Below are 25,390 nucleotides of genomic sequence, written 5' to 3'. Positions count from 1 at the left end.
GCAAATTATACCCATAAGACGAGAATTTCGTAATAAACGTCTTTGCATCAACCTTAAAAAATCAGTTTCCTTAACTCACATTCACGTGCTATGACAAGTATAAAATAACACTCACTAATACTAGTTTTAATGATTCTTTTGAGGAAAGGCATTCATATTAATGTTTAATGAGGATTGTCACCATTTTTCACAACTGATGACCGCGGGGAGGTAGGGCTGATGACAGACGAGTTCCTTGAAGTTCTCAAATCTTATATGATTCAAGAATCCTTAAAGATTCAATAATCTTTGAAATTAAGATTCAAATTCATTCATTCAGTTTAAAGATTCATTCACGTTCAATAATCAAAATCAGAATTACCCAACACTAGTCAATACAGTACAAGGAAAACTAATAGGTGTAAACACAGTAAAAGGAAAAACAATCAGCAAATCTATTGCATGTTATATTAACTAAGTAAATTTGCACAGTGATTGGCAAACTTTTTTTCATTTTTTCACCAAAGATACAAGCGTGTTTGTGGTGTATGCTTACGATCATCCTGGAAATGAATACGGTCGATACGCCGATCAAGTTTCATCAGAGTGAACTTTTAATGCTATTTACGAATGCAAACACTCTTACTAAAGCAATTGAACGTTATGACACTTTATTCACTTGTGCCATCTCCACAAGAAGCAGCAATCCGAAATGCGATGCAGTGCTTATCGAAAAACGCAATCAGATCCTGCGTAGAGTTTGATAAAAACAATCGTGTTATTAAATATTGTTTAATGTAAACCTGGCAACACAACTTACATTTGTTTCGTAGCGTAAACCAGCTTGCTTAAGAAGCCCGTTAACCTCATCTAGATAAAACGGTTTGTACTGCAGAATCTGTCGCTGTAAGACGTTGCTTTCCGATACTAAATTGAAGAAAGAAATATGAAGCGGAACAGCGCACCACGCCATCTAAAATTACAGAAAAATATGGTTAGTAATTAAATTTAAAATATTCATTGATCGATCTTGCCTTTTGCCTTGGTTTGGAGGGAAGGAAAAAATGCATGCTATCAAGATCCAATTTGAAAGCACATTTTCGAGGAGATATTAAGACAGCCGAACTGTCGGGTGTCTGAATCTGCTTATGTTTCTTCTTAGCATCTATCACATTGCAATGACTCTTTTCTTCTTCCATTAGTATTGTGTTATGCTTTTCTAGTAACATCACATATGGATGCATCTCATCAAACAAATAATGCAGCACCCGAATTGCTTTACTCCGCTTTAATGCTTTTAATCCGTACTTAAACAATTCACGTTCAATTTCTGGTGTTGACATATCTTCATACGCAGGAGGCTTCTGATTAACTTCCGACGTACGTATGACATATTCTTTTGCCGACATGTTTACAGCAACCGTTTTCAACTCATCAAATTTGTTTTCAAAATTACTGCCTATCGAATTATTTTGAGTTTGCCCTTCATTCGGAATCGAGGACGATGGGAACCCTGCTTCTAACGCAGTTCGCTTCAAAGCTGAACAACCTCTAGGTAAATCAAATTGTGAACAGGATTTCATTTCACTCAGAACTTTTGGTGACGTGGATTCGATTCCAGTACTCAAATTACTAGTGATCATGGGAGTTTGAGACCCAGCTCTTCCAGCTGCAATTACATCATTCACCTCATAATGGCTCTTATGGTTTTCAAATTTTCTTTTTTTGTTTTCGAGCTCCTTCACGTCCGTCTCATTAAATACGCACTGATCTGCATTACTATTATGCACGTTTTGCGATGATTTTAACGGAGGTAAGTTAAATTGCTTCACTAAATGGTCCAGGTAAGCAAACGTATTTTCCGCACAGTTGATTTCTGTGACGATTGGTTCATGGTCGTTATCATGCAAATAACTGGTTAACATTTCAAGTTCTTCTTCTGCAGAGGATCGACTCATTTGCCTAGTGTATTTAGCTGCGTAATTTGGAATTGCCATGTCCAGATCCTTTCTTGATGTAGGTTCTATTTTTTCTACCGGTTCAACCGGTTCAATGTCACTTGCAGTAGGTACTCGCAATGATTCAGAAATAGTATAATTCACCTCATCGTCAGAAATGTATATCACATCATCCCCTGTAGTATTAGGATGGGCACATGGTTTCCAAATCGGCGTATTTACGTTCAGTTCTGTGGATTTCGATATTGTTTTGCCGAAGTCATGAGCATTTTCTATTAAATCAACAGTTGCTATCTTTCCTTCCTTTCCTTCCAAAGCCTCACTAAGACGTGCTTTAATCGCGAGTCGATGGAATGAAAGATTCCTTTCAAAGGAAAACCGTGCTTCCATGACGTTTGAAGTATTGCTGTTTTTCATAGGTTTGCTAGCAATATCTGCATTCTGCATTCTGCTATCGTTCTGTGCCATTTCTGCAGATCCAATATCACCGTTGGATGAAATCATTTCCACGTGCACTTGCGAAGCAGCAGAAATCTTTTCTGGACGATGGATTATTATGAAAGAAAGTTTTATTTAATAATAATTAACAAATCGAAACGAGAGCATGCATTCTTTAATTGCTGTTACCTTCTTCACTTGAATAAACTTCGAAGCTGACCATAGGATTCGGATCCGTATCATCGAATATGTTTTCCGAACTGTGATGAAAGGCGAGTTGGGGGCACTGAGAGATAGCCGTCACAGTATTAAAGTTCCCTTTGTTCTCTTCAACATTGTCGTCGAGTATAACTATTTCTCTTTGCTTTTCACGACTTTCATCCACCACAGGGATTTGATCCTTATGACAGGAGTTTGTTTCGTACTTTCCTACGGTTTGGTCAATCGATGACTTCGTATCGATGGCAATTGAAGAAACACGAGAAGCGACATTTAATTTTGTGTGACTGGATTCATTTGGAGAACTGATTACTAACACTTCCTGTGAGTAAAATTTTTGTTCATTTTCCATTCCACACTCCTGTCGATTCTCTTCAGCATCAACTTTATTTAGTAAAGGTTCCTCGATTGTGTCGCATGCTGTCGTATTGTTGATTATCTCAGAATCGTTAAACATATCAGGAGAATTCATTCGAACAAATATCTTCCCCGTCGCTGCATCGTTATTTCGTTCGGGTGTTCTCTCACGACCCGGAATCTTACTCCAATCTTTCAACATGCATCCCACAGGAGCTGGGTTAGCTTTTAAAAGCTCTGGAACGTAATACTTTTCCATTAATAAATCGCTCGATAGTTCAGTTTGCGCGATCCAAAAATGATTGCTCAGGTGAGATTGGATACTTCTTAATTCCTGCAATGTTCCAGCATAAGACGTCCTTTCCATCGTTTTCAAAGGAATTGATTTCTTTACTTGACAGTCTATAAAAGCATCCAACTCCTCCTTACTTCTAAATTGCAAGTTCGTTGCTCGTTTATGCTTAATTTTTTTCACATTCTTTGTTGATTCACTGCCAAAGATAACATTCAAATCGTAGTCAGTGTAGCTGTTTTTACACCGAAACCCAAACTGCTCCAAAGTAGTACGAATGCTAACGATGCGACGCTCTTCTAACGAAACAGAACCACTTGGCGCTGAACAATCTTTGCTAGGAGAATTCGTACTTATCATAGGTTTCTCAGTACATTCCTGATCAACCTGTGATCGCGACATAGCTAGCGCAATTTGTAACTGCTCTGGATCGATTTGCTCAGAAGCGCTATGTTCTTTAAGAAGTTCATGCAGTACTTCATGGTCGCTTTTGTATTTTTTAAATACTTTTCGAATATCACTTTGATTCTTTATCCGTTTTGGAACCTTGCTAATTTTCTTCCGAGTGACCCTCTGTACTTTAGTTTGTTTCGACTGCCAGCTTGGACCGGATTTGCATTCTTCGAAATCATCGTCTCCTTCAGCTGTTTGATTTGTTTGCGTATTCAAAAAATTACTAACCAGTCTGTTACCTTCACAGGATTTCTTTTTAAGCTTGGGGAACTTTGGACCGTCGTTTGAAGATGCATTAGGCGGGTTTTGTGTTTTTCGTCGTGTACTTTGCTCGTTGGTAATTTCATTATTCTCACCCGAATTTTCAGAGGGTATTAGTATAAATGTCTCTTCACTCGTACATGACTCTTTTGCCCCTGTATCAGAAAAGTTGGAAGTTTTTACAACCACAGTTCTATCCGTGCTGGAATAAAGAAGAAAAAGAAAATAGAAAGAACTACTATTAGGTACTTTAGTTACACATACTTTATTGACTAGCTACACACTACAACTGCAAATAGGTCCAATCTGTAACCCGAAATCAATACCATAGAATATTACCAAACATCAGTCTTAACAGGGACTACGATCGATGGTGGATCGGCTGCATTGAGCGGTTTGACAAGCCGCAGTTTGGCGTACTTCAATCGTTTGCTCATTTCTACTTCTTAGCCTGCTCTTCTTTTTCTGCTTCAAGCAACTTCCGGATAGTGTCGCCACGCTTCGGTGCAATTAAACTGAATCGCATCAAATTCCGCCGATCTATCTCCTCTTCTGTTTTTTCGTAAAAATCCCTTCTCATCCGGTGCTTCAGATCATCGCCTCCAATGTAGCTCACGACGGTGCTGCAAAAGAAGCGGACATCAGCCTATACATGACATGAATTTATATGTTTTCTAGCCGTTTCATTCCCACAACATTAAAACAGGATCGTTTTTCTACTCACTAAAACGTTGCAAAGATCGCGGTGCCAGCCGCTAACACGACCCAGGCGAATTGGTTTCGCGTGTTGTATATCACGGTACCCTTCGTACGGCGAGGTTTCCAGCCACTCGTATCAACACCTCCCATTACACCAGACCCTCACAAAGAAAAAAACAGTTCTTGTGAATAAATTTATATAAACGTACAACACTAATTACAAGTGCAATCGCTTGCGAAACACACTCGGTGTACTTTAGCGGATCTTTATGTTGACGCAACAATGAACCGTGTGGTTTTGGCGTTTGACAGCTCGTTGAAAACAAACGATTTTTCTACCGCTCGCTGGGTTTATAGTTTTCTCGGTTGAGTTTGGTTTGTTGATAAGCACATTCTGCTGCAAAAAATTGAGGTAAAATACGTAAAACAAATCATGTAATTTTGTGTTAAAAGAAAGGAGAAAAAAGATATACCGCAAAGATTTAAGGAGGAGGACCAAACATATTCCCATTCACCTGCCGGAAAAAGTGTTATTTAAATGGTATAGTTTTACACATGGTATCCATCCTTTCTTGCGAATCTCTCTCGCGAAGTATAGCGAACAACACACAATATTATCGCGTCTAAGCTAATCAATTTATCGGTTTGGTTTCATTGTAGCGGAGGATCACATACGATTCATATGTTGGTATAGCTCTCGCTTCGAATTAATCATCAGCAATCATCGCTATCCCCACCGCTGCCGCCACTGCTTGTTTCTATCAATGGTTTTATCGGCTCAAATTGAAATCGTACCTTTGAGACTGAGACGATGACGGCGATCTGGCAAAGTTTCTTGCGCAGTGGTGCAGCAACAACGTTTCCGTTAAGTAGCCGTGCGCAGTCTTCGCAGTCGGAAGTGATTTGTGTTGCTGCAGAAAGTACTTTACTTTAGCACACTGGCCTTTGGCGTATGACGATATGTATGTGATGTCGAGTTCAAGTGGCGCTTAAGGTACATCGACAAACAAGCTTTCTTCATTACTCTCTCAATCACCAATGGAAGCAACTGATCGACATTATATAGCCACGCTCGACGTTGGCACTACGACTATTCGGTGCATTATATACGCGGCAAGAACAAACGGAGAAACATTCCCGGTCGGCACAGCCTATGATCACGTAAGTTTATTATCAAATGATATATAATACATCACTAGTAGAATAAAGGTAAAAACATGTATTTATTTAACTTGATTTATTTACGTTTTAAGGTTAAATTGATTTATCCGGCTCCGGGATGGGTTGAAATAAACCCGGAAATACTATGGACCAGTGTTTTACAAACCATCCGACAAGCAACCGAAGGTAAATAGAAATCTTTTTTGATTTGATTATCGAAAGAACGACCAGGCTTTATGCAGTATATCTTATAAACCATTGTTATTGCGTAACATTTTAAATTTATTAGTTTATAGCCATGAGGATAGAGGAAATTTTCTGCCCTCATCCAAATGTTGCACTTTATCCCGGGTATACTTGGTAAGAGTAGGTTTCGTTTTTAGTGATAGAAAAAATGTCCAAGTTAATGTTGCTTATCTAATCGCTAACGGCCTACGTTTTGGTCACAAGCTGGCTGGACGTCACAAAACCACTGTTGTTGAGTTAATGGAGTTAAATTTTAATTACCTTTTTTTGTTTTGGTATCTTTTTAACAGATGCGAACCTATCGATCGATCAGCTCACCTGTTTGGCCATATCGACACAAAGAAATAGTTTTACTTGTTGGAATCGTAACACAGGCCAAGTGTACCATAATTTTATCACTTGGAAAGACTTGCGGGCTGATCAGCTGGTGAAAGATTGGAACAACAGTCTAACGTTGCGTCTACTAAAGTTTGGGGCAAGCTTTCTACATTTTTTCACCCGCAGCAAACGATTTTTAGCAGGAAGTGTCATCAAGATGATGAATCCCCAGGTTACACTGCGGTTGTCCTGGGTTTTGCAAACAAATCCCTCGCTTCAAGAGGATTTGAAAATTGGTAATGTACTTTATGGAACAATTGATTCATGGTTATTGTACCGTTTGCGCCAAGGAACCGATCGTACAGGACTGGTGGAGCATATAAGCGATGTTACCAACTGCACTTCTACAGGATTCTACGATCCTTTCGGTCAAGAATGGGCTAGTTGGGCACTGAATTTATTTTCCATCAAGGTTTGTTGTAATAACTCCAATGCGCACATTCTTATAGTAATAACTTTTGTCTTCTTGCAGAAAGAATTACTTCCAAAAGTGGTCGATAATTCGTACGATTTCGGTCACGTACATGAGACACTTCTGGGAAAGAAAATCAAAATAGCGGCATCGGTGAGCGATCAGTCAGCCTCGTTGTGGGGTAACTGTTGTTTTGAACGGGGCGACGTAAAAATCACTATGGGAACAGGCTCCTTTCTCAACGTTAACACCGGAACAAAGTGCTTTGCTTCGGTGCATGGACTCTATCCGCTGGTAGGCTACAAGCTGCAGAGTGGAACTGGTTTGATTGCTGACATAAACTACCTCATGGAGGGTTCGTCCAATGATACAGGATCCATCATCGAATGGGCGCTTAATATGGGTTTGTTCCAGGATCCAGCAGAAAGCGCCACTATGGCGCTGTCTGTCCCAAACTCAGACGGCGTCCTATTCGTCCCTGCCTTCAGTGGACTTGGTGTAAGTCTATCGAAAGCTACTCAAACTATCTGTATGACATTCAAATTCCTTTAAAGCAATTTTTTTTTCTAGCCACCTGTTCAGGACGATAACGCCGGAAGTGGATTTATCGGGATTAAGCCCTCCACGCGTAAAGAACACATGGTTCGAGCCCTACTGGAAAGTCTCGCTTTCCGTGTGGCTCTTCTGTACGATTGTGCTCTGAAGGAAACGGGTTTCTCTTTCAGCAGCATCAAGGTTGATGGAGGTGTTTCTAAGAATGATTTCATCTGCCAGACACTGGCCAATTTGACAGGCATTGATGTGGAACGGGGTAAAGTGACGGATTCAACAGCGATGGGTGCAATGTTCATGGCTGGGATAAATTGCGGCATCTGGAACACGAAGCGACAGCTGATTGATGTAAGGAAAGTAGAGAAAAAGTTTTCGCCGGATATGGTTCAGAGAGAAAAGCAGCTAAAACAGCTGCGAGGTTGGGAGCGAGCGGTGGATCGATTTAAAAAATGGTACATACTGGAGGACATTAAAAATCTAGACTGATTTTGTGATAATTTTTTTTATATAATAGCGAGGCAATGAGCAATAAACATTGGGTGGGTTGTAAAACGGTAATCTTATTATCTAAAGTTATGTGTGTTTTATGTTGTGCTTTCCATGTTATTGTATAACATTGTGCATAATTTAACTGCATTACACATTTGAAATTTCCAAAAGGGCTACTTTATAAGATGAATGCACCTGTCAGAAAGCCCGCGAAGAATGATATTTAGTATGGCTGGAATAAACCAGAAAAAGGAAATTATATCCTTATTATATCGTATTTTTGCAAAGTGCATTTAAATAACAAATCGAGACGAACAATTCCCAACGAAAAACAACAAACCATCTCACCCGATGGAAATACTTTGTTACACATTTCATGATTGTCAATTCACACAAGTTGACAGTTGTTATGTTGGCAGCTCTGGTTCTTTCTTTTTCCGGTCTTGAACATGGTAAGGAGTTGTTCTACTGTTGAGCCAGAATAAAAAAACGTTTTAACTTCGTAAAATGGTAAATAACGTGGCATAACATTGACCTACAGTCGAAATGAAGCATAGCACGACAGAACCGCTTGCGTAAAAAGTTGTTTACTATGTAGAAATACAAATTTTAGTCGAAATGCAGAACGTCGTGCTTGCTGCATGCGTTGTTGTATGTCAATGTTGGCCACCAACATACTGTTGCGGTGGCGAAAACCGGTCAAATAAACGAATGTGAATGTAGTAGAAGGCATGAAATCATGGTGTGTAATAATTGTTTCGTCTTGTGTGTTTTCTATAGGGTATCGACCTCAATCACAAGTGGGATCGTAAGGTCCGTCGTACGAAGCCGAAATCGTTGGACGTGTACCTTGGATTGCTGGTGAAGGTGAGTTGTGAGCCGGCGTGTTATTTACAGCGCGACTTCATGTGTGGTTTAGCGCATTCATAGAGATTGATATGCTAACTGATTTTTGCTTCCCTTTGCTATTCATTCACAGTTATACCGTTTCCTGTACCGTCGTACACACAAGAAGTTCAATAAGATTGTGATGCGTCGTCTGTTCATGAGCAGAACGAACCATCCCCCAATGTCGCTTAACCGTGTTGCCCAGTTGATGAAGCTGCGTGCCAAGGATGAGAAATCGGTGGCCGTTGTGATCGGCACGGTCACTAACGATGTACGCATGCTAGATATTCCGAAGCTAAACGTGTGCGCTCTCCGTGTGACCGAGAAGGCTCGGCAGCGTATTCTGAAGAACGGTGGCAAAATTTACACGTTCGATCAGCTCGCCCTGCTCTCTCCGACCGGAAGAAACACCGTGCTGATGCAGGGCAAGCGTACCGCTCGGGAGGTATTTAAGCATTTCGGCCGTGCTCCGGGTGTACCACACTCCAACACACGCCCGTACGTGCAGTCGAAGGGCCGCAAGTTCGAGAAAGCTCGTGGTCGCCGTAGCAGCTGCGGTTTCAAGAATTAATCCTGTCGCAGATATAAAGATTTGGATCGCACTTCCACAGAACAACAACATTCGGAAACCATTAGCCCAAAAGAAGTGCAGAGCAAGTATTGCTCTTTTGGGTGTAACAAGTACGTGTTGGTGAAGAAATACAAGGAAGGAAAATCTATTCCAACATGAAAGTACTGTGCCTCTCGTGTTCGTGTATGTGTGTCTATTAAAGCAGTAGTGTTTTACAATGTATTGTTAGAAAGAAAATCGATATTACAATTTGTGTAATTGTGTGTAAGTAATGCAAGTTATTGAATTTGGAATGATTAATCGTACATTTCTGTTTAGTTTTGCAAACCTCAGCGAACTTATCTAAATATTCATACGTAACATTGAATCATACGTATGTATTGCCTCGGAATATGCAGCCATATAATGCTGTAAACATCATGTTCATTATAATCCTTCTGAAACTGCAGAAACATAACAGAAGGCCGTATGGCTATTACTTACCGGTTTTTTTACGAATAGCTAAAAAGAGATGATTGAGCGTGCTACAGTCGAAGGAATAATCAGGCAATTCTCTGCGAAATGGCCGCATAGAAGAAGTAGAACAAACTAAATCTTTCTATACAAATAACATATTTTATTTTTCATCTCTAACAAACTTGTTGATAATTTAGCTATGCTGATTAAAAGGTGCACATTCCAAAGCAACATTTAAAGATGGTTGTACCAATAGTTGATTAGAACCTGGTCCTGAGGCTGAACACCCATTATCTTTTTAATTTTGGCCACGTCCTGATTGGAGCTCACCTTACGAATGCATACCACTTTACTGCAAAAAGAAAGGAGGCATACAGTGAATTCTTTGTGTGAACTTCTGTTTGATGATGTTTTTTAACAAGTGTACTTTTTCCACTCCTCCACCAATACGCGTAAATGTTTATCCAATGCGTGATCGTTGAATAACTCCTCGTCTATGGCCTTAACGATCTTCTGCAACAGGCTGGGCACTGTGGAATTCGAATCTGTGTTTTAATCTTCATCTTTTTGCAACAGTGTTTAATATATGCACTTACATTTATTAGGCAATTCACCCTCCCATGCGCATACTGCAACCGTGTCCTTATTCTGATCGTCGACTAGATCCACCCGCATAATACTACTCGAAGAGTGCGGTGCAATTGCTTCCTGCTTCAGATTTATTATGCGAAATTCGTTTGCCGATGTATACGTTTCTGCGTGAACCCGGACCAATTTGTACATGGCCTCAGGCAAAAATTTTTTTAAATTCGAAACCAAGCAGTTGCCCTTCACCGGTGTACCGCGGACCACAATCTGTATGCCCGTCAAGGCACAGTAACAAACGGATAAGAAGTTTGCTTTTAAAATGCTACGGAACATCCGCAAACAATATTTGGTTCGCGTCAGTTCATCAACTTGGCTGAAAGGCTTGTCACCACTTGGGATACCTAGTCGACGCATCTGGTAACCTTCTTTATCCGATTGTACAATGGCGAAACCCTCTTCCGTTTCCTTCCCTAACCACACGGGCGTCGAAGGATATCCGAGCGTTATGCTTTCCGTCAGATATCGAGCTCCAGCCCAGAGGATGAAGGAAAAATGAGCATGCACATATGCGTAAATTGATTCTTTTCCTGTTAGTTCAATCAGAGACCTGTTCGCTATTATATTTGTGGCATTACTGGTTGATCCGCTTCCGTAATATTTATTGATTCGCTGAGCTCTATCGAGTCCCTGTCGCCGAAGATCGTCCTCGTGAACCATTTGAGCATATTCCTGCAACTCCCTTGCAATCTTGCCCATGCAGTCGGCCAGAAAAGGCTGTGTGTTAAGCAGGAACAACTTGTCTTTCATAAGAATCACTATGGAGAAGCGCTTCTGAAAGCCCCGTGCTTCGGAATCGATCAGATGAAATGCATGGCTTAGTACGTGGCCATGTTTGGCATCGCCAAAAAACACGAATCCACCTTCCGATGCTACACAGCTCACTTCTGAGCTAAGGCTACGAAATGCGGCCGTCTTAATTAGTGATGTCGTTTCTCCAATTACCGGTATTTGGCTGCTGACAAAGTTGGCATTGCTTTCTGGATCGCGGCTTACGAGCCCAACATTATTACCAATCGAATTACATGCTGAACATCCTTTACGATCGATATTAAAGCTTATATCCAGCTGTTGTATGTTAGTTTCGCGCAATGTTTGAGTACAGAAAATAGCACCCGGCCCTGAAACGAAGTTTTAATTAATTCGCATTATTTAGCTGAGAATAAAACTGCAACCAGATTCCTTACCATGAACCTCACAGAAATGACACAGCGCGATTATTGCATTCATCAGAAAGGACGTAATGCATAATAATAAGGACCTAATGCACAAATTTAAAATACTTTATTACCTGACCACAATTCACGTACTGCGTATCAGCTGAAAGCACATCTGACAACAGTAGAAGCAGTGTCAACGTGCCGAGCGAAATAGAGATGAATTAATTTTGAAAGCATAATGTCTGATAATTTATACACTGATTGCTACAAAATCTGCTGCTTTTGCTGCTGATGCTTGTTCATCCGTCTTGCTTGAACTTGTGTGTTGAACCAGGGGGAATCTAACCCAAAAATTGTTCGCAACTGATTTTACTTCCGAATCCAGTGTGCCAAATATAAATAAACAATATTCTGTATGCATCTTGGCACCCATGCGTGGCCGTGACCATGTCAAAACATGTGTCAAAGTCGCAAAATAGGAAAAAATTGATAAAGGGACTACTTTTACTCTATATGTATCCCAAAATGCAGTATTGAATAAATTTGGTAAATGGCTTGCATCGAACCCATAACAGCATGAACACCCTGAAAGCACCATCTCTGCACTCGCTCATTGATTCTGATCATGGGTCAAACGACAGTCTATTAGCGGAATCGTTGCAGCTCGACATCGAAGAGGTACTGTTTGTATTGGATGATTCATAAGCTTACATCTCAAAAACATGACTTACGCCCACAAACTACATTTCCAGCTGGATGATGATGAATACGCCATTCCTGCCGTTGACACTCTACCTACGTTGGAAAGTGTGCTGAGTGAAATCGACAGTGATTTGGACAGTGTTTCTGCAGTTGGTGTACGACATTCCAACGGCAATGGAACCGGAACGCGAACATCTTTCGCGGAAGACGATCTCCTACGAGGGGAAACCACACCGACTCCTTCTTTAGAGGAACATTTAAAAATGGAGTCAATTCTGCGGCATGTCGTACTGCACGGTGTAACGGCTCAGCTGACATCGGCTGTCGAACGGGTAGACGCTGGACTGGCGACTTCTTGTGCCGTTTCAATGATGATTGCAGTAGGTACCTCGCATGGCCATATTTTAGCGTTTGATTGTACACAAACTCTGAAATGGTGCTGCCAGGAAGGAATCGCTCATGGAGCCGTTTCTGCAATGGCATTCAACGACGACAGTTCACGCTTACTGGCAGGTTATGCCCGCGGAGTCATCTTCATGATCGATACTCAAACAGGAAACGTAATAAGGACCTTGAATGAAGTAATTGCGCCAAATACGGGCGTCCTGCATCTGAAATGGACCAACAGACCCCCGTTAGCGTTGTGTTCCGACTCGGGTGGATCCGTTTGGAGTCTGAACTTTACACGGCGACTTGGCATTCGAGGATGTGATTCCCGCTGTCTGTTCAGTGGAGCTCGTGGAGAAGTGTGTACAGTTGAACCATTAGTTATCGGCGATGAGGACCATCCGCTGAAAACCTATACAATTGTCGCACTAGCAACGCTGAGCAAGTTCTTTGTCGTACTGATACGACCGCGTTTAAAAGTGGTCAAATTTCACCCAATGACAGGATATCCCGACTGTTTGCCACTACTGGCCTGGCAGATGGTCCTCATTCAGGCTGCCGATTCGACGAGAAGTATCGACCCGGTGCTGGCTGCGGCACGTGGAAACGACCTTTTCTTTCATCAAATCATCTACAACAGTGGACGCATATCATTGCTTTTCCTGCGACACATTCAACTGTCGTACAACCTGTTGGCGATCCACTGGTTGGGACCCAAATCCATCGCTTGTCTAGACACGAAGGAAGTTCTGCATCTATCTGATGTGCGCACTAACCGAGAACTGGAAGTGATTGATCTTTCGAACATTGGGCTCATGTACAACTCGGCACAGTTTAAGGGACTGGCAACGGGCGGCAATGTGTCTCCAGCACTGGCCCTGGCAGGCGCAGCTGCCTGCTACAATACGGTGGTGTCACAGGGCAACCAATTATATTTTCTGGGTGGCAAAAGTCTGCACGGCATAAGTGCTCGGGCCTGGAGCGATCGCATATCATATCTCACTTCAATGCAACGGTGGGATGAAGCAATCGAGTTAGCAATTGAAGGCTACAGGGCGGCAACTGGTCGCCATAGAAGGCTAGTATCTTCAAAAGAAAGAATTTTAAGGATGTATGAGGAATATGTGAATGTTACCAAGAAAACACCCGAGCTGTGTCTTGAAGCAATAGTGGCATGTTTGATTGAGATTCAAGAAAAGTAAGTGTTCGAAACAACAGACTATTAAAAATTTGCATTACCATAAAGTTTCATAATATCTACATTTCAGGAATCTTCTTTGGGAAGAACTGTACGATCGTCTTCCATGTACGGATCGTTATCTTCAAATAATAGCGAAACACATAGAATGTGACCATCTGGATACAATCGCGCCGAGTGTAGCTCAAGTGATGTGTGACTACTTTTGGAAGAAAGCGGAAACGGCCCGTTTGGAAACCTTGATTCTCAAGCTAAACTGGCAGTGTCTTGATCTACACCAAGTGCTGACGATATGTCGCAAAGAACGGCTGTACCGTGCACAGATGTATCTAAATACGAAAGCCTTAGGCGATTACACCATTTCGTTGACCGATCTCATACCAGAGATTGAATTAGCAACAGATGATCTTCAACTGGGCAATTATCTGCTGGTCTACATATCTAGCTGTCTAGCAGGACGCGGTTATCCAACGGGTGAGATTGCTTCGGAAACGATTCCCACCGTCAAGCATGAGGTGCTACGCTGTTTAACCGTCATTCATTCGAAGAATGCACCAGAAAATGAGCTGTCGTATCCATACTTACGTAAGCTGCTCCAGTTCGACACCCGCGAAACCCTGAACGTAATTTCTCTCGCATTCCAGGAGAAAGAATTTAATGGCAAACTCGGTCTGTCACATCGGCAACGCATAATTAATATCCTGCTCGAAATTTTAACGCCCGAGCAAGCTAACTGGTCCCAGATTGGAGCATTGTTAAACTTTATCGCTCAACAGATCGCTTCTCGAGAGTTACCAGAAAATGAGCTTTTGCTAGAGAAGGTTATAGCTTACCTTACGGTGCCGACGGATGTACCACTATCTAGAAGGGAACATTTTGAACGTGAAGAAACATGGCTAGATCTGCTGAGCTCGAACTGTCTTGATCACATTCCGACGGAACAGTTGCTAGAAATTGCAAGACAAAACCAGTGCTATCAGGTAGCGGAGTATATGCTTGAACGACTAGAAAAATATGAGGAAATTTTCGATTGTTATCTTCTGGATGAATTTCGGCGTATGCAACTATTTTCGTACATCTCACAGCATGCGATTGATTCGCGACGTCAGATCTACCCTTTGTTTATGAAGAATTTGTACCTAATAGTTGATCTAAATTGTGAACAGGCGGCTCGGGTGGTTGTTGATAGTTTCATGCGATATTTGAGCCATTTTCTGTTGGTGCTCGAGCAGGCGAATGCTCCTGAGCGATTATTTCGATTTCTTGAATCGCTTGTCAGGCAATCAGTACAGCTGGAAACGACAGATCTGGAGCGATACCTAGAGCTTCTCTGTCAATACCGACCAGAGGAAGTGATAGATTTTTTGAAATCGAACGACTCGTACCGTTTAGATAATGCCGTCCGAACGATGAAGCGCTTTGAGCTGAGCGCACCATTAATCTACCTCTACGAGAAGCAGGGCGACTACCAGTCGGCGTACGCCGTGGCCGTTGGAACGCTAAAGGATACTCTGGAAACCTCGGCAGAGATGAGCGCTCTCCAAGTGAGTGCACTATGCACACGTGCCTCCGCTGTACTGACGGAAAGCGACCGGGAACAGCTATGGTTTTCGTTGCTGCACATCATACTGTCGCGTAACGATCTTACCTCGATAACGAGAAACATTCTTCATTCGGCAAGCGAATTCGTTGATCTTTCTAAACTAGTTCAGCTGGTGTTAACTTCTAGTACTAACACGGGCAACTTTGGCGACATAAAACATCTTCTGATCGGTATGCTGTCTAACTCAGCATACGAAACGTTACTCCTGCAGACAACTTCGCGCATTCTAGGTGAAGATTTGCACGCCATTTTGGCCCGAGAACGACGGATAGCAATGCGGGGTCTGGCTGTAAAGTCTATCAAATGTATTGTTTGTCGTTCGCGCCTTTATAACACCGAAAGACAGTCAATTGTCGTGATGGGAGACTGTGGCCACGCCATGCACCAGCAGTGTGCTGCTAATTTTTGTACTGTACCACTCGAACTATCTACAGATTCTCGTGTAGATGGAATAAGTGGCAGTGGCAGTGCTCGGGTCGAAACAGCAGGTTCAATATCTTCTATGAAACGACTAAAATGCCCACGTTGTGATGCGGTAGTAATAGAAGAAAGGTCTTTTCAAACTCCGGAGTGCTATGTAGAGAATATTCCTTTTGCAGATTCGTGTAGCCAGGAAAGTCCTAGTACGTTGAAGCTGAGCGCTCCTCCCAGAGTAGGTTAAATAAATCGGTATATTACCCATTCCATTCAAGAGGCCACTCAAAATTCCACCTGTTCTTCGGGTACAGTATAGTGGATGAAACGCACTCGTTTTGGCGTTCGCAGCCGTACCCATAAGTGTAATCGCAACCAAAACTATTCAAACTGTTAGTTGAAGCGTTTAGTCAATATCTAGTAAGAAAGGAACTACTATTTATCTTGCATGTGCATGCACGAGTGTTCACAGTGTATACCCCTCTTTAGTGAATGTACATTCAATAGACGAAGAACAAAAAACTACGCCAAGTGATAGAAAACACAATTGATATCGGAGGAAAAATAAAACATACAATAGAACACTATTTATGTAGTCCTCATCATGAGAGCTTTTTTTTATTAGGCGTATCTTAATCATTTTCTATTTTATGTACTATACTCTATGCTACGCTTCTTTACCTTGTCGCTAGTACCGTCCTCTCAAATGCGTCTAAAATTCGGTTTCTCAGCTTCAAACAGGGTCCTTGCCATTACATTCATAATCGTGCAAGTTTCGATTCGAAATTCAAATATATTCATGTTTTTTTCCATAAAGTTCGGTGTCCGGAATTGAACTCGCTTGTTAAGCTATTCACGCTTGCCTATAATACACTCTGTGTGGTTCACTAGAGTTTACTTTGCCGCTAGTAGTTGTTGTTTGAATTACATATTTTACTGCGAACGGTACGCTTGTCACGTCCAATTAGGTCAATCCTTCTTTCGTGTTCTTTCTCTTGTACTGAGATTTGTTCAGAGTCTGAGGGGCAGCGATCGCTCTCACGGGTTTGATAGTATGCAATGCAAAAGGGATGTGCAAATTTATTCCACGCCTAGTTTACACTAGCGATCGCTCTCACGGGTTTGATAGTATGCAAAGCAAAAGGGATGGGCAAATTTAATCCACGCCTGCAGGTGTCACCTCTTGAAAAACATGCTCTCCTGGTATCGGAAATCTGAAAACAATTGTGTGCGCGGCAACGGTATAGTGGTTTTTCGCAGTTGACAAGCTGATTTTGTCACTTGACAAATTTGTCAGTCTTTTGTCAACTTTTGTGGCCCTGCACCTAATTACGAAAAAACAACCGACAATGGCGTTTTAGCGGTCCGCTATAATAGCGTATCTCGGGAACTGCCTGTATACTGTATTATTATTGTACGTTTATTACTGTATCCGATTGAATTCATAAACGTCAATTGCCATCTCAACATGGCGGCTGAGCCAAACGTATGAGCCTTCCTAGTCCCTTTACTCTTTTTGTGTATAATAATCAACATTCCATGGCCGCCATACAAAATACGCTGCCGGGTTGTATTTTCTGTAAAATCGCCACTCAAAGCGATCCTGCAACGGATGTTGTGTTCCGAAATGAGCGAATGTGTATTTTTAAAGACATTCGACCGGCATCGGATTTCCATTATCTGGCTATACCCAACCATCATGTTGAAAATGTAAACTCTCTCACTGTTGCTGATAAACCCTTGCGTATGTAATCGGTAACGTGGGCAAACCGTGTAGAAAGATAAAAAATACAATTTTGTTTCTTTCTTTGTATCGGGTGTTAGTTGCGGAACTGAAACGTGAGCTGGTTAACTTTATGGAAAGCAACGATGTTGATCTGCACCAGACTTGCTTCGGTTTTCACATGCCTCCATTTACAAGCGTGAAGCATTTACACCTGCATGCAATTGCACCAGTCGGTAGGATGGGGTTTATTTCTAGGATGATTTTTCGACCCAATACTATGTGGTTTAAAACGGTGAGTAACAAATAGGTATAATTTCGAATTGGTATACAATTAATCTGGAACTTATCATTTCAGGATGAGGCTATTATGCAGGCTATTTCTAGCGAGGGTTCAAGTCGATAGTTTGCTTAGTATTATTTATTTCGGTTATTGCTATTAACAATAAATATCTTTTTACTAGCTATGACTAAATTTACTAGCACTCGTGTTCTTAATGTTTTCTACTTGGTGTATTTTCCTGACTCCTGACTCTACAGGCATTGGTTTGCAATTAAACTTTGATAATATTGCACATATTCGCCACATTGTTCATCTGAAAGCAAAAAATACAAAATCAAAATCGTTCTCGGTATTCTAACTCCCCAATTTGCACACCATTAGTGTAGAAATACTTACGTTTCAAGAAATCAGGACATCCACGAAGTCTAACATTTTTCATCTGGAAAAAATTATACGTCGAATGAAATATCAATGGATCCCCGGTTTTAAATGCGGCTTCGAGATATTTCCTTGCGGGCAAAGCATCCGAACCGGGCATCTGCTTTGCCAATCGCAGCGCATCCGTGATCTGTCCCCGCTCCAGCAGTACTTCTAGTATGATTTCGTTTGCATTTAATCGAGCCAGCATGTCAAGCGCCATTTGCGCTATGACCGGATACTCCACGTTGGATAACGACAACAGAAAGCATGCTAATGCTTTCGATTCGTTAAGGGCAGAATATTTCAGCAAAAACTGCAGTGTATCATACTGCTTGTGGCTCACTAAGTCTATCAAAAGGGCTTTGCTAAGCTCATGGTTAGCATTGATGCCGTTTCGAGCTAGCGAGTTTAGATAAAGCATCAGCAGCTTGCCCATCTGCGATGCATCGGTGATTGTGGAAAATACGATCGAATACATGTCGGTCTGATTGATTAGCACCCTTGGTGGAGTAGTAACTTTGAGTGACGATTTGGCTAGAGACATCAGTGCCATTTGGCTCTGCAGCTCATTGTCCAGCACGCTTTTATAGAGTGCGTTCAGCTTGTTGAAAACACTTTCTATCACTGGTAACATTGTCCCACTGTAAGCCGCGCCCATGATATCTTTCAATACGGAAAGAATGACAGTTTTCCCATCACTACGTTGTAACAAAAATTCTACCAACCGTAGACGATCGGTGATGAGTGTGCTGAGTGCATTCAATTTTAGCTGAACAAACCATAAGCATCCCAACTTCGAGTCAATCACAATGTTTGGTTGAAACAGCACCCAATCTTTCGTGTCTGTAATTAAGAGTATCCACATGTGAGCAGGAGTCTGCAACCGTCCTGAGGTACCAACTACCATTACTTACACAATTCACAGTTCATCGTTTTCCCATCTAGCGATATGCTTGGCACTTCCAGCTGAAAGGGTCGAATGGGTTTCGCCGGTATAATTGGAGAGTGTATGACAGCTCTCGTGCCATGCTCCGTTTCACTGCTACTGAGCGCAATGTCGAACAGCATCGAACTGGCTGTCGCTTGATGGTGTACAATCACTACGTCATCGACAACGTTCATCGCGAAACGGCCACTCTGACCCAGCTTTAGAATATGCGACTTTTTAGGAGCTAAACCTGGGCCATTCAGCAGATAGATTACTACCTCAAACGGTCGGTTCGGGGGCTGACGTAGAATCAATATTGCATTAGTCCCATACAACTGAGCGAGCGTCACATCCTTTCCCATGCAGCCCTGGTCGATGCCCACTGGAAAAAAAACACCAGAATGAAACATTGAACATAAGAATCCGTTTTCATTTCTTTCCCACATTTCGAGGGAATCTCACATTCAAGTCTGGGTAATTTGGTGATCAAAGCTGGTTTCACGATGATCGGTGTTAGAATTGTCCCCAAGTTTGATGAAAGCAGCGCGAATTTGGAAACGGAACAGTAGCTGAACCAGTTCATGGTAATGTTTAGCGACTTGATTGATTTGAGGGTACGTTTCTCAAAGTTGACCATCAATACCTCCACGCCGACGTTCGTAAAAAGGGCGACTTGTCTTTCCTGAACCCATACGAACCCATTGATGAAGCTTTTGCCTTTGTAAATCAGTATCTCTTGCAGGTTGGGTCGATGGTTTGGCAGAAAGTTGATAAATTCCACCGATGTCTCACTACGTTGCACTGCCAGCACCTGATTGTCGACGGAAAACTTTATCGATCGGATTTGCGTATCGGGTGTGTCGGTCGAGTGTAGGTCCATGCAGAACACAAAATGCTCGCCATCTCTTGCACCTTTAACAACGATTCCCGTGGCTCCACCAGAGCGGACCGCTATGACCTTACCGCGAAGCGAAATATACTGTATCAATCGCTTGGAAAACAAGCTAGCAAGTATACACCTACCTGTTGTTTGGCATCGTCAAAGAACACGTTTGTCAGTAGCCCTGTCCCGTCGAAGCGGATCGGATTCGGAGACAATTCCAAATAGTAGTGCTGTAGCTCGGTACCCATTTTAAAGCCACTAATCATCTAAGTTTCTCTGAACCATAACGATGTCCTTTTGTTGACTTTGCAAAATCGCCTATCTTGACGCCTAATTTGACGTTGGTGACGCCTTCTGGCTGTGCGTCAACTTGAAGTTTGGAAAATGTCATTTAAACAACAACGAGGTCGATCGTCGTTGTGTTGTTTTGGGCAAGTCGTCCAGAAAAAAATACATTTGTTTTATATTTATAGTTAATCATCGTCATAATGGACATCCTCTCGAGACCGGCGGAAGAATTCGTTAATGATGGAACCGTGGAAGAACTATGGGCTGTAAAGGCGGTCGATCATGCGGAGGTACATTTCAATCTTCTGTGTAGTGTGGATCCACGCTTACTTCGACTAACACCGTACGACGATGAAATATACGGGCAGTTCCGTCGCATGTTTCCGGACATGGATGTGCGAGTGGTGAACGAAAACCAACTGAAGAATTCTGATGCAAAAACTAAATGGAGAGCTTATGTGGAAAAGTTTAATCGACTGGAAGATTTCAGCTACGGCACTTTGCTGCGTGCCGACGCAGAAGAAGAGTTCCGACCAGAAAACGCGATCCTGGTAGTAAGAATTCAATTCTGGGCGATCGAGGTAGCGAGAAATCGGGAAGGACTTAACGATACAGTTAGGATGAAGTTCCGTGGAAAAATTATTAATAGAAATTTCTAATAAACCGATGCACGTTTTTTCACGAGAGCGCTTGTTCGAATGACTGAAATTCTTCTTTATCAGCACAACAACCTTTACAGGACTAAGCCTATAATTTCTGGCTTTTCCTGGATTTTGTTTATCCATAGCTGGATAGTTATTCCTGCGTACGGGGATGGGATTTTCGATCGTTCCTGTCGTGTGAAGACCAGCGCCACACCAATACACCACTGGGCCGAACCGGACAATTTAAATAATGTGCAATAAGACTTTCGATTCAATTATGGACTTCTCTATTATCTCTGTATCCACCTGCTGCGTTTTCACGCGTATCGTACCACAAACAAAGTGTGCCGAGCTAAAAGTTTCGCTGGACTGAAAAAAGATACACTGCTTTGGAGCTCATTATGCGTGCAGCTCTTGGGCCTGTTTCTTTTCGATTTTCAATTTCCGTTGAAGCAATCTCTTCTCACGTTCGTATTCTTTCAGCCGGAGAATGTAGCTAAAAAGGAAGAAAAATATATTTGACCGAATAAATTGCAACACACTACACAACAGGATCGCACGTACTCATCGTATTCGCAGTTAAGATATTCGTGCTTTTCGTGGGCGCATTTGTACGCCCATGGCCATACACTAGTTCGGCATGCACGGTACTCTATCAATTTGTGGGCACAGTAATCTCTGGCTTCAAGGGGTAACTTTGCAGCCTCCATTTCTTCCTCAGTAGCGATCATTACTGAAATTATTAATTAGCAGTGCTATATTTTAAATTTGTGATAAACTTCTTTTGGCAGCCTAAAATAATTTTGTTTGGACGCGCAAGATGATCTCTCGCTGTAACTACAATCTGACATGTTATGTAATTAGATTGTGTGTTTCGGAAAAATATTCCGGTTCATCTTCACGTAATTGCTGCACACGATATCGTATATCCATTGTCGGTAGATGACATGCCGTAGAAGGATAAACGATTGGCAAACTAGTCGGAAAACTTACCCCGTTCCTTTCGGCCATTGGGAAAACCTAGATTCGGATCGAAACTCGGTTCCGTTAGTGGCAGCGGAGTTCCCTTTGGGTTGGTCAGATACAGCGACACGTAATTACCCATCCTAACACAGGTGCTCCGTGAACGCCACTAAGAATTTGGCAAAATAAATATACCAGGATAAATATAATTTAACTAAATTCAGGTTTGTTTTGTAGCCGTACGTGATTTCCACATACCTACTGGAGTTTTTATGATTGCTATGGGTTTTCGTTTATTTGACAAGCAAAGTTTGACAGTCGAGTCCATTTTGACACAGAACAGTGGTCGTTTTTGTTAATAAATCCTTCGTTTTTAGTATTATATCTCTATTTCGTCTACTAACCATCATAATTAATGTACACCTATTGCATGCTCTTGTTTATTTTATTGCTGCATTACGCGAAAAATCCAGTCCAATCCAAATCCATTTCCAATACAATCACCTTGCGCGGCGTACACGCATTTGTATGTGTGTGTGTGGTATTGTGTAGAAAAAAATGTTTTGATTTGATGTTCTGTGAATGCGCAAAAGAGAACCAGTCTCTCCATTTCATTTGGTGGGTTCAACAAAGCGAGATACACAGCATCAAGCGACAGAGATGGAGAAAGCAATGAAAACGCCGTTCCGTTTTAATGGCTGCCGCGAGAAGGTGCAGAATGAAAAACGGTGAAATTGTAGTGAAATAATGCAGGAAAGATGTCCTAGGTTACGAAAACGGGAATAAAAACTGTCCAACAAATTGCCACGCACAGCGTACGAGTGTTTTTCCAATTGTGTTAGCTGCGGAAAGCAGGTAAAATCCTTCTCAGAAAAGTATCCAAGTTTTTCGGTGCGTCTGTTCAATTTGCTTAAGAAATTCCTCTTGTGGTGCGTGTGCTGTTTGTTCAAGCTCCTAGAAGTGGAGACGATGACCTGTTTCGGAATTATGCTCATGTTAAATAATAATTGTGGTGTGTTCTAGAAGACGAACAAGAAACCTACTCTTGTCGCAAGGCCAAAGATAATTCCTATGGCCGTCGCTACATCTTGAATTAAAGGTTCAGCAGTGTCTGTGTTTGTAATTGAGTCATGTGTATGTGTATGTGTGTGTGTGTGTGTACTGAAGGGTTTGAGTATATGTGTATGTAGCGAAAGAAGTACGCCGTCACTTCTGGGATGACCGCCTGCGCCGGTGGTTTCTCTTTCGTTTTTTTTGCTGAAATGTTACATTCCAGTTTGTAGCCACGGATCAGTCGCTTATGTTCCAACCGAGTCAAAAAGCCTTTGGCCTTTGCGACCAGCATGGGTGTGTACCGGATAGTGTCGCTAGTCCCAGAAGTTTGGGATGGTGCTCCTTTCTCGCCAAGAGTCTGTGTGATGAAAGCCATGACAATACACTGGCTTGTGAAATCCTAGAATGAGTTTTACTGTGTCTGTAATGCAGAATCCTATCCTGCTAAACAAACCCTTTTTCTAATTCTGCAAAATCATTTTGGTAACTGTCTATGGCAAATAATGAAAAAAAAAAAGAATATAAAACATGGTGGGTGTTCTTCTCCTGGTCCTTCTGGTCGAGGGTTTTCACGACACGGCACGGGAATCAAGCTTCCTGGACCTTCATGTGCAAATCCATGCTTACACAAATACCTTTAAATATGTAGACCGACAACTATGGCCATATGTGCATATGGTGGGGCTAAACTAGCCATAAATCTTCAATCGTTGATATGCACAATCTTGACGAAGATGATTCTATCTTCTGTTAAAGGTCGGTTCACTCGTCCCAATGTCCCATGTGAACAAATCAAAATGTGAAATACAATCCCACCACATCATGTAAAGTGGCCAATTGACAAACTTTGTTTTAAAATCTAATATGTACCAAACATTATTACACCACAGAAGTTGACAGTTTAGCGAACAGGTTAGTGTTCTGGTACATTTCAAAATAAGCAATCCCCATCCCTCCTATCTCCCTCTCCCGTGTTCTGTAATTCATGTAATAAGAGCGCTCCGAATGTTTTCCCCAATAGCAAGTCAAGCATTCTCCTTTCCGGTGGCTTTACACATCAATAAACTATCATCTTTTAGTCCGCCTCAGTTCGTCACAAACCCGCTGATTAAGATGAAATAGAATAAAAAGCTGGAAATTACAAGAAACTGAAACTAGACATTACAAGATGCTATGATGCGCGAAAGATAGATTGACGGTTTCGATGAACGATGCACGATATTTAGTACAACATGAGATTTCCTCTCATGAAAAATACAGATCAGTTAGTTAACGTGTTCCGTTTGGTTTTGGTTCTTGTGCTGACTAAGACGAGGCTTCCAGAAGGCGCTTACAGGTTTGAACTCCCTTCTCATACTTCGATGTTGAGAGCCTGCTGGAGCCATCATGGTATCGACTCAAACGCAGACTCCAATCGCGCTGGATGGATCGCGAGAAAGTATCATATTCTCTCCGGAAATGTGCGTCGTATGTTACAATGAACGTCTGGTGCACGCATCTCACTCTGCTGCATGCTCAAGCTCGTGTTAAAGTGTTGGAGCACTTTAGTGCTCATGTTCGTTGATGTTGGCTGTGCTCTTTTCCCCGTCGCGGTTGGTTCGCACCTCACACCCGTGTTGTGGGGAAGCATAAATTGGGGTTGGCTCTAAAAATTCAACATCGAGCCAGCTTCCTGGCAACCAATAACAGCTTTGAACCGAATTGCTTGTCCAGGGAAACAACTAATCTACTCTCCTTTACGTCATGCCATACGCCGGACACCGGTGTTCGGTGTACAGTAAGGAGCAATGTATTATTCATGGGCAGATAGAAATGCAAACCGAATAATGACATCTGAAACTATCCCTGTGACTGCTTCTCTTTATTGAATTGCACTGGTTTTGTGTAGAATTTAGGATAAGCAGGCAGCCTGCAACACTCTCTTCTACCGTAAAGTTTGAGAAGCGTGGATAACGGTTAACCATGCTAGACGAACAAACTCCACCAAACCGCGGCGGATCAGAAGGTTCGGCTGGTGGATGAGAATGGCAACTGTGAACACAACATGAACATCTCACACACAAACATAATGCCCGCATATATACATGTACGACATGCCGAAGGGTTGGCTGTGTTGCTGCTGGTTATGTATTTTTATATTATTAATCATGTACTCGTTTGGATCTTTTATTTCAACAAGCACATCAAATTAACAGAACTTCCATCAAATATCGATTGCGCACACCGGAACACCGAATAGAGATTGAGCAGCAAGAGAGACATTATGAGATGTGAACTAATTTAATCT

At 42.0% G+C, this 25,390-nt stretch overlaps 10 protein-coding genes across 20 annotated transcripts; 5 read left to right on the top strand and 5 right to left on the bottom strand.

The window, feature by feature from the left end:
• Nucleotides 1-433: 433 nt before the first annotated feature.
• On the bottom strand, nt 434-4,419 carry LOC128301731 (structure-specific endonuclease subunit SLX4). Of its 4 annotated transcripts, XM_053038342.1 has the most exons (5): nt 4,297-4,419; nt 2,565-4,159; nt 1,014-2,476; nt 800-952; nt 434-728 (listed from the first exon to the last, which is right to left on the bottom strand). In XM_053038342.1, exons 1-5 carry the CDS (start codon nt 4,392-4,394, stop codon nt 651-653), a joined length of 3,387 nt encoding a protein of 1,128 aa, XP_052894302.1. In that variant the 5' UTR covers nt 4,395-4,419; the 3' UTR covers nt 434-650. The 4 variants fall into 4 exon arrangements, with proteins under 4 accessions (XP_052894302.1, XP_052894305.1, XP_052894304.1 ...); XM_053038345.1 differs by lacking the exon at nt 1,014-2,476 and having other exon boundaries at nt 3,925-4,159; XM_053038344.1 differs by lacking the exons at nt 2,565-4,159; nt 4,297-4,419 and having other exon boundaries at nt 1,014-2,559.
• LOC128301734 (uncharacterized) lies at nt 4,397-4,945 on the bottom strand. Its single transcript, XM_053038349.1, has 2 exons — nt 4,682-4,945; nt 4,397-4,580 (listed from the first exon to the last, which is right to left on the bottom strand). Exons 1-2 carry the CDS (start codon nt 4,804-4,806, stop codon nt 4,397-4,399), a joined length of 309 nt encoding a protein of 102 aa, XP_052894309.1. The 5' UTR covers nt 4,807-4,945.
• A 43-nt stretch (nt 4,946-4,988) lies between these two features.
• On the top strand, nt 4,989-7,963 carry LOC128301732 (putative glycerol kinase 5). Of its 3 annotated transcripts, none has more exons than XM_053038347.1 (6): nt 4,989-5,068; nt 5,317-5,817; nt 5,910-6,003; nt 6,354-6,853; nt 6,914-7,351; nt 7,424-7,963. In XM_053038347.1, the coding sequence occupies exons 2-6, from the start codon at nt 5,695-5,697 to the stop codon at nt 7,889-7,891; spliced, it is 1,623 nt and encodes a 540-aa protein (XP_052894307.1). In that variant the 5' UTR covers nt 4,989-5,068; nt 5,317-5,694; the 3' UTR covers nt 7,892-7,963. The 3 variants fall into 3 exon arrangements, with proteins under 3 accessions (XP_052894307.1, XP_052894306.1, XP_052894308.1); XM_053038346.1 differs by having other exon boundaries at nt 5,041-5,197; XM_053038348.1 differs by having other exon boundaries at nt 5,041-5,214.
• A 341-nt stretch (nt 7,964-8,304) lies between these two features.
• On the top strand, nt 8,305-9,533 carry LOC128301178 (60S ribosomal protein L18). Of its 2 annotated transcripts, none has more exons than XM_053037529.1 (3): nt 8,305-8,346; nt 8,675-8,761; nt 8,874-9,533. In XM_053037529.1, exons 1-3 carry the CDS (start codon nt 8,344-8,346, stop codon nt 9,351-9,353), a joined length of 570 nt encoding a protein of 189 aa, XP_052893489.1. In that variant the 5' UTR covers nt 8,305-8,343; the 3' UTR covers nt 9,354-9,533. The 2 variants fall into 2 exon arrangements, with proteins under 2 accessions (XP_052893489.1, XP_052893488.1); XM_053037528.1 differs by having other exon boundaries at nt 8,334-8,404.
• Nucleotides 9,534-9,960: 427 nt separating this feature from the next.
• LOC128303316 (folliculin) lies at nt 9,961-11,760 on the bottom strand. 3 transcript variants are annotated; one of them, XM_053040239.1, is made up of 5 exons: nt 11,642-11,760; nt 11,400-11,575; nt 10,406-10,664; nt 10,237-10,339; nt 9,961-10,161 (listed from the first exon to the last, which is right to left on the bottom strand). In XM_053040239.1, the coding sequence occupies exons 1-5, from the start codon at nt 11,682-11,684 to the stop codon at nt 10,044-10,046; spliced, it is 699 nt and encodes a 232-aa protein (XP_052896199.1). In that variant the 5' UTR covers nt 11,685-11,760; the 3' UTR covers nt 9,961-10,043. The 3 variants fall into 3 exon arrangements, with proteins under 3 accessions (XP_052896199.1, XP_052896197.1, XP_052896198.1); XM_053040237.1 differs by having other exon boundaries at nt 10,406-11,575; XM_053040238.1 differs by having other exon boundaries at nt 10,406-11,522; nt 11,642-11,752.
• A 349-nt stretch (nt 11,761-12,109) lies between these two features.
• LOC128301152 (vacuolar protein sorting-associated protein 8 homolog) lies at nt 12,110-16,487 on the top strand. Of its 2 annotated transcripts, XM_053037488.1 has the most exons (4): nt 12,110-12,292; nt 12,367-12,469; nt 12,539-13,901; nt 13,972-16,487. In XM_053037488.1, exons 1-4 carry the CDS (start codon nt 12,191-12,193, stop codon nt 16,163-16,165), a joined length of 3,762 nt encoding a protein of 1,253 aa, XP_052893448.1. In that variant the 5' UTR covers nt 12,110-12,190; the 3' UTR covers nt 16,166-16,487. The 2 variants fall into 2 exon arrangements, with proteins under 2 accessions (XP_052893448.1, XP_052893446.1); XM_053037486.1 differs by having other exon boundaries at nt 12,367-13,901.
• Nucleotides 16,488-17,050: 563 nt separating this feature from the next.
• Nucleotides 17,051-18,121, top strand: LOC128306023 (adenosine 5'-monophosphoramidase HINT3-like). Its single transcript, XM_053043701.1, has 3 exons — nt 17,051-17,662; nt 17,743-17,936; nt 18,000-18,121. The coding sequence occupies exons 1-3, from the start codon at nt 17,407-17,409 to the stop codon at nt 18,045-18,047; spliced, it is 498 nt and encodes a 165-aa protein (XP_052899661.1). The 5' UTR covers nt 17,051-17,406; the 3' UTR covers nt 18,048-18,121.
• Nucleotides 18,011-20,455, bottom strand: LOC128306022 (regulator of MON1-CCZ1 complex). Its single transcript, XM_053043700.1, has 5 exons — nt 20,296-20,455; nt 19,735-20,230; nt 19,259-19,654; nt 18,321-19,187; nt 18,011-18,237 (listed from the first exon to the last, which is right to left on the bottom strand). Exons 1-5 carry the CDS (start codon nt 20,419-20,421, stop codon nt 18,176-18,178), a joined length of 1,947 nt encoding a protein of 648 aa, XP_052899660.1. The 5' UTR covers nt 20,422-20,455; the 3' UTR covers nt 18,011-18,175.
• An 87-nt stretch (nt 20,456-20,542) lies between these two features.
• On the top strand, nt 20,543-21,136 carry LOC128306024 (protein PBDC1). Its single transcript, XM_053043703.1, has one exon. It carries the CDS (start codon nt 20,644-20,646, stop codon nt 21,100-21,102), a length of 459 nt encoding a protein of 152 aa, XP_052899663.1. The 5' UTR covers nt 20,543-20,643; the 3' UTR covers nt 21,103-21,136.
• Nucleotides 21,137-21,357: 221 nt separating this feature from the next.
• On the bottom strand, nt 21,358-22,334 carry LOC128306025 (NADH dehydrogenase [ubiquinone] 1 beta subcomplex subunit 7). 2 transcript variants are annotated; one of them, XM_053043705.1, is made up of 4 exons: nt 22,309-22,334; nt 22,081-22,219; nt 21,652-21,820; nt 21,358-21,583 (listed from the first exon to the last, which is right to left on the bottom strand). In XM_053043705.1, the coding sequence occupies exons 2-4, from the start codon at nt 22,190-22,192 to the stop codon at nt 21,487-21,489; spliced, it is 378 nt and encodes a 125-aa protein (XP_052899665.1). In that variant the 5' UTR covers nt 22,193-22,219; nt 22,309-22,334; the 3' UTR covers nt 21,358-21,486. The 2 variants fall into 2 exon arrangements, with proteins under 2 accessions (XP_052899665.1, XP_052899664.1); XM_053043704.1 differs by lacking the exon at nt 22,309-22,334 and having other exon boundaries at nt 22,081-22,291.
• Between the last annotated feature and the right edge of the window lie 3,056 nt (nt 22,335-25,390).

The sequence above is a fragment of the Anopheles moucheti genome, chromosome 3 (genome assembly GCF_943734755.1).
Source record: "Anopheles moucheti chromosome 3, idAnoMoucSN_F20_07, whole genome shotgun sequence".
Taxonomy (NCBI): Eukaryota; Metazoa; Arthropoda; class Insecta; order Diptera; family Culicidae; genus Anopheles; species Anopheles moucheti.
The sequence above is the reverse complement of the archived record's forward strand: the minus strand, read 5'-3'. Positions and strand labels throughout refer to the sequence as shown.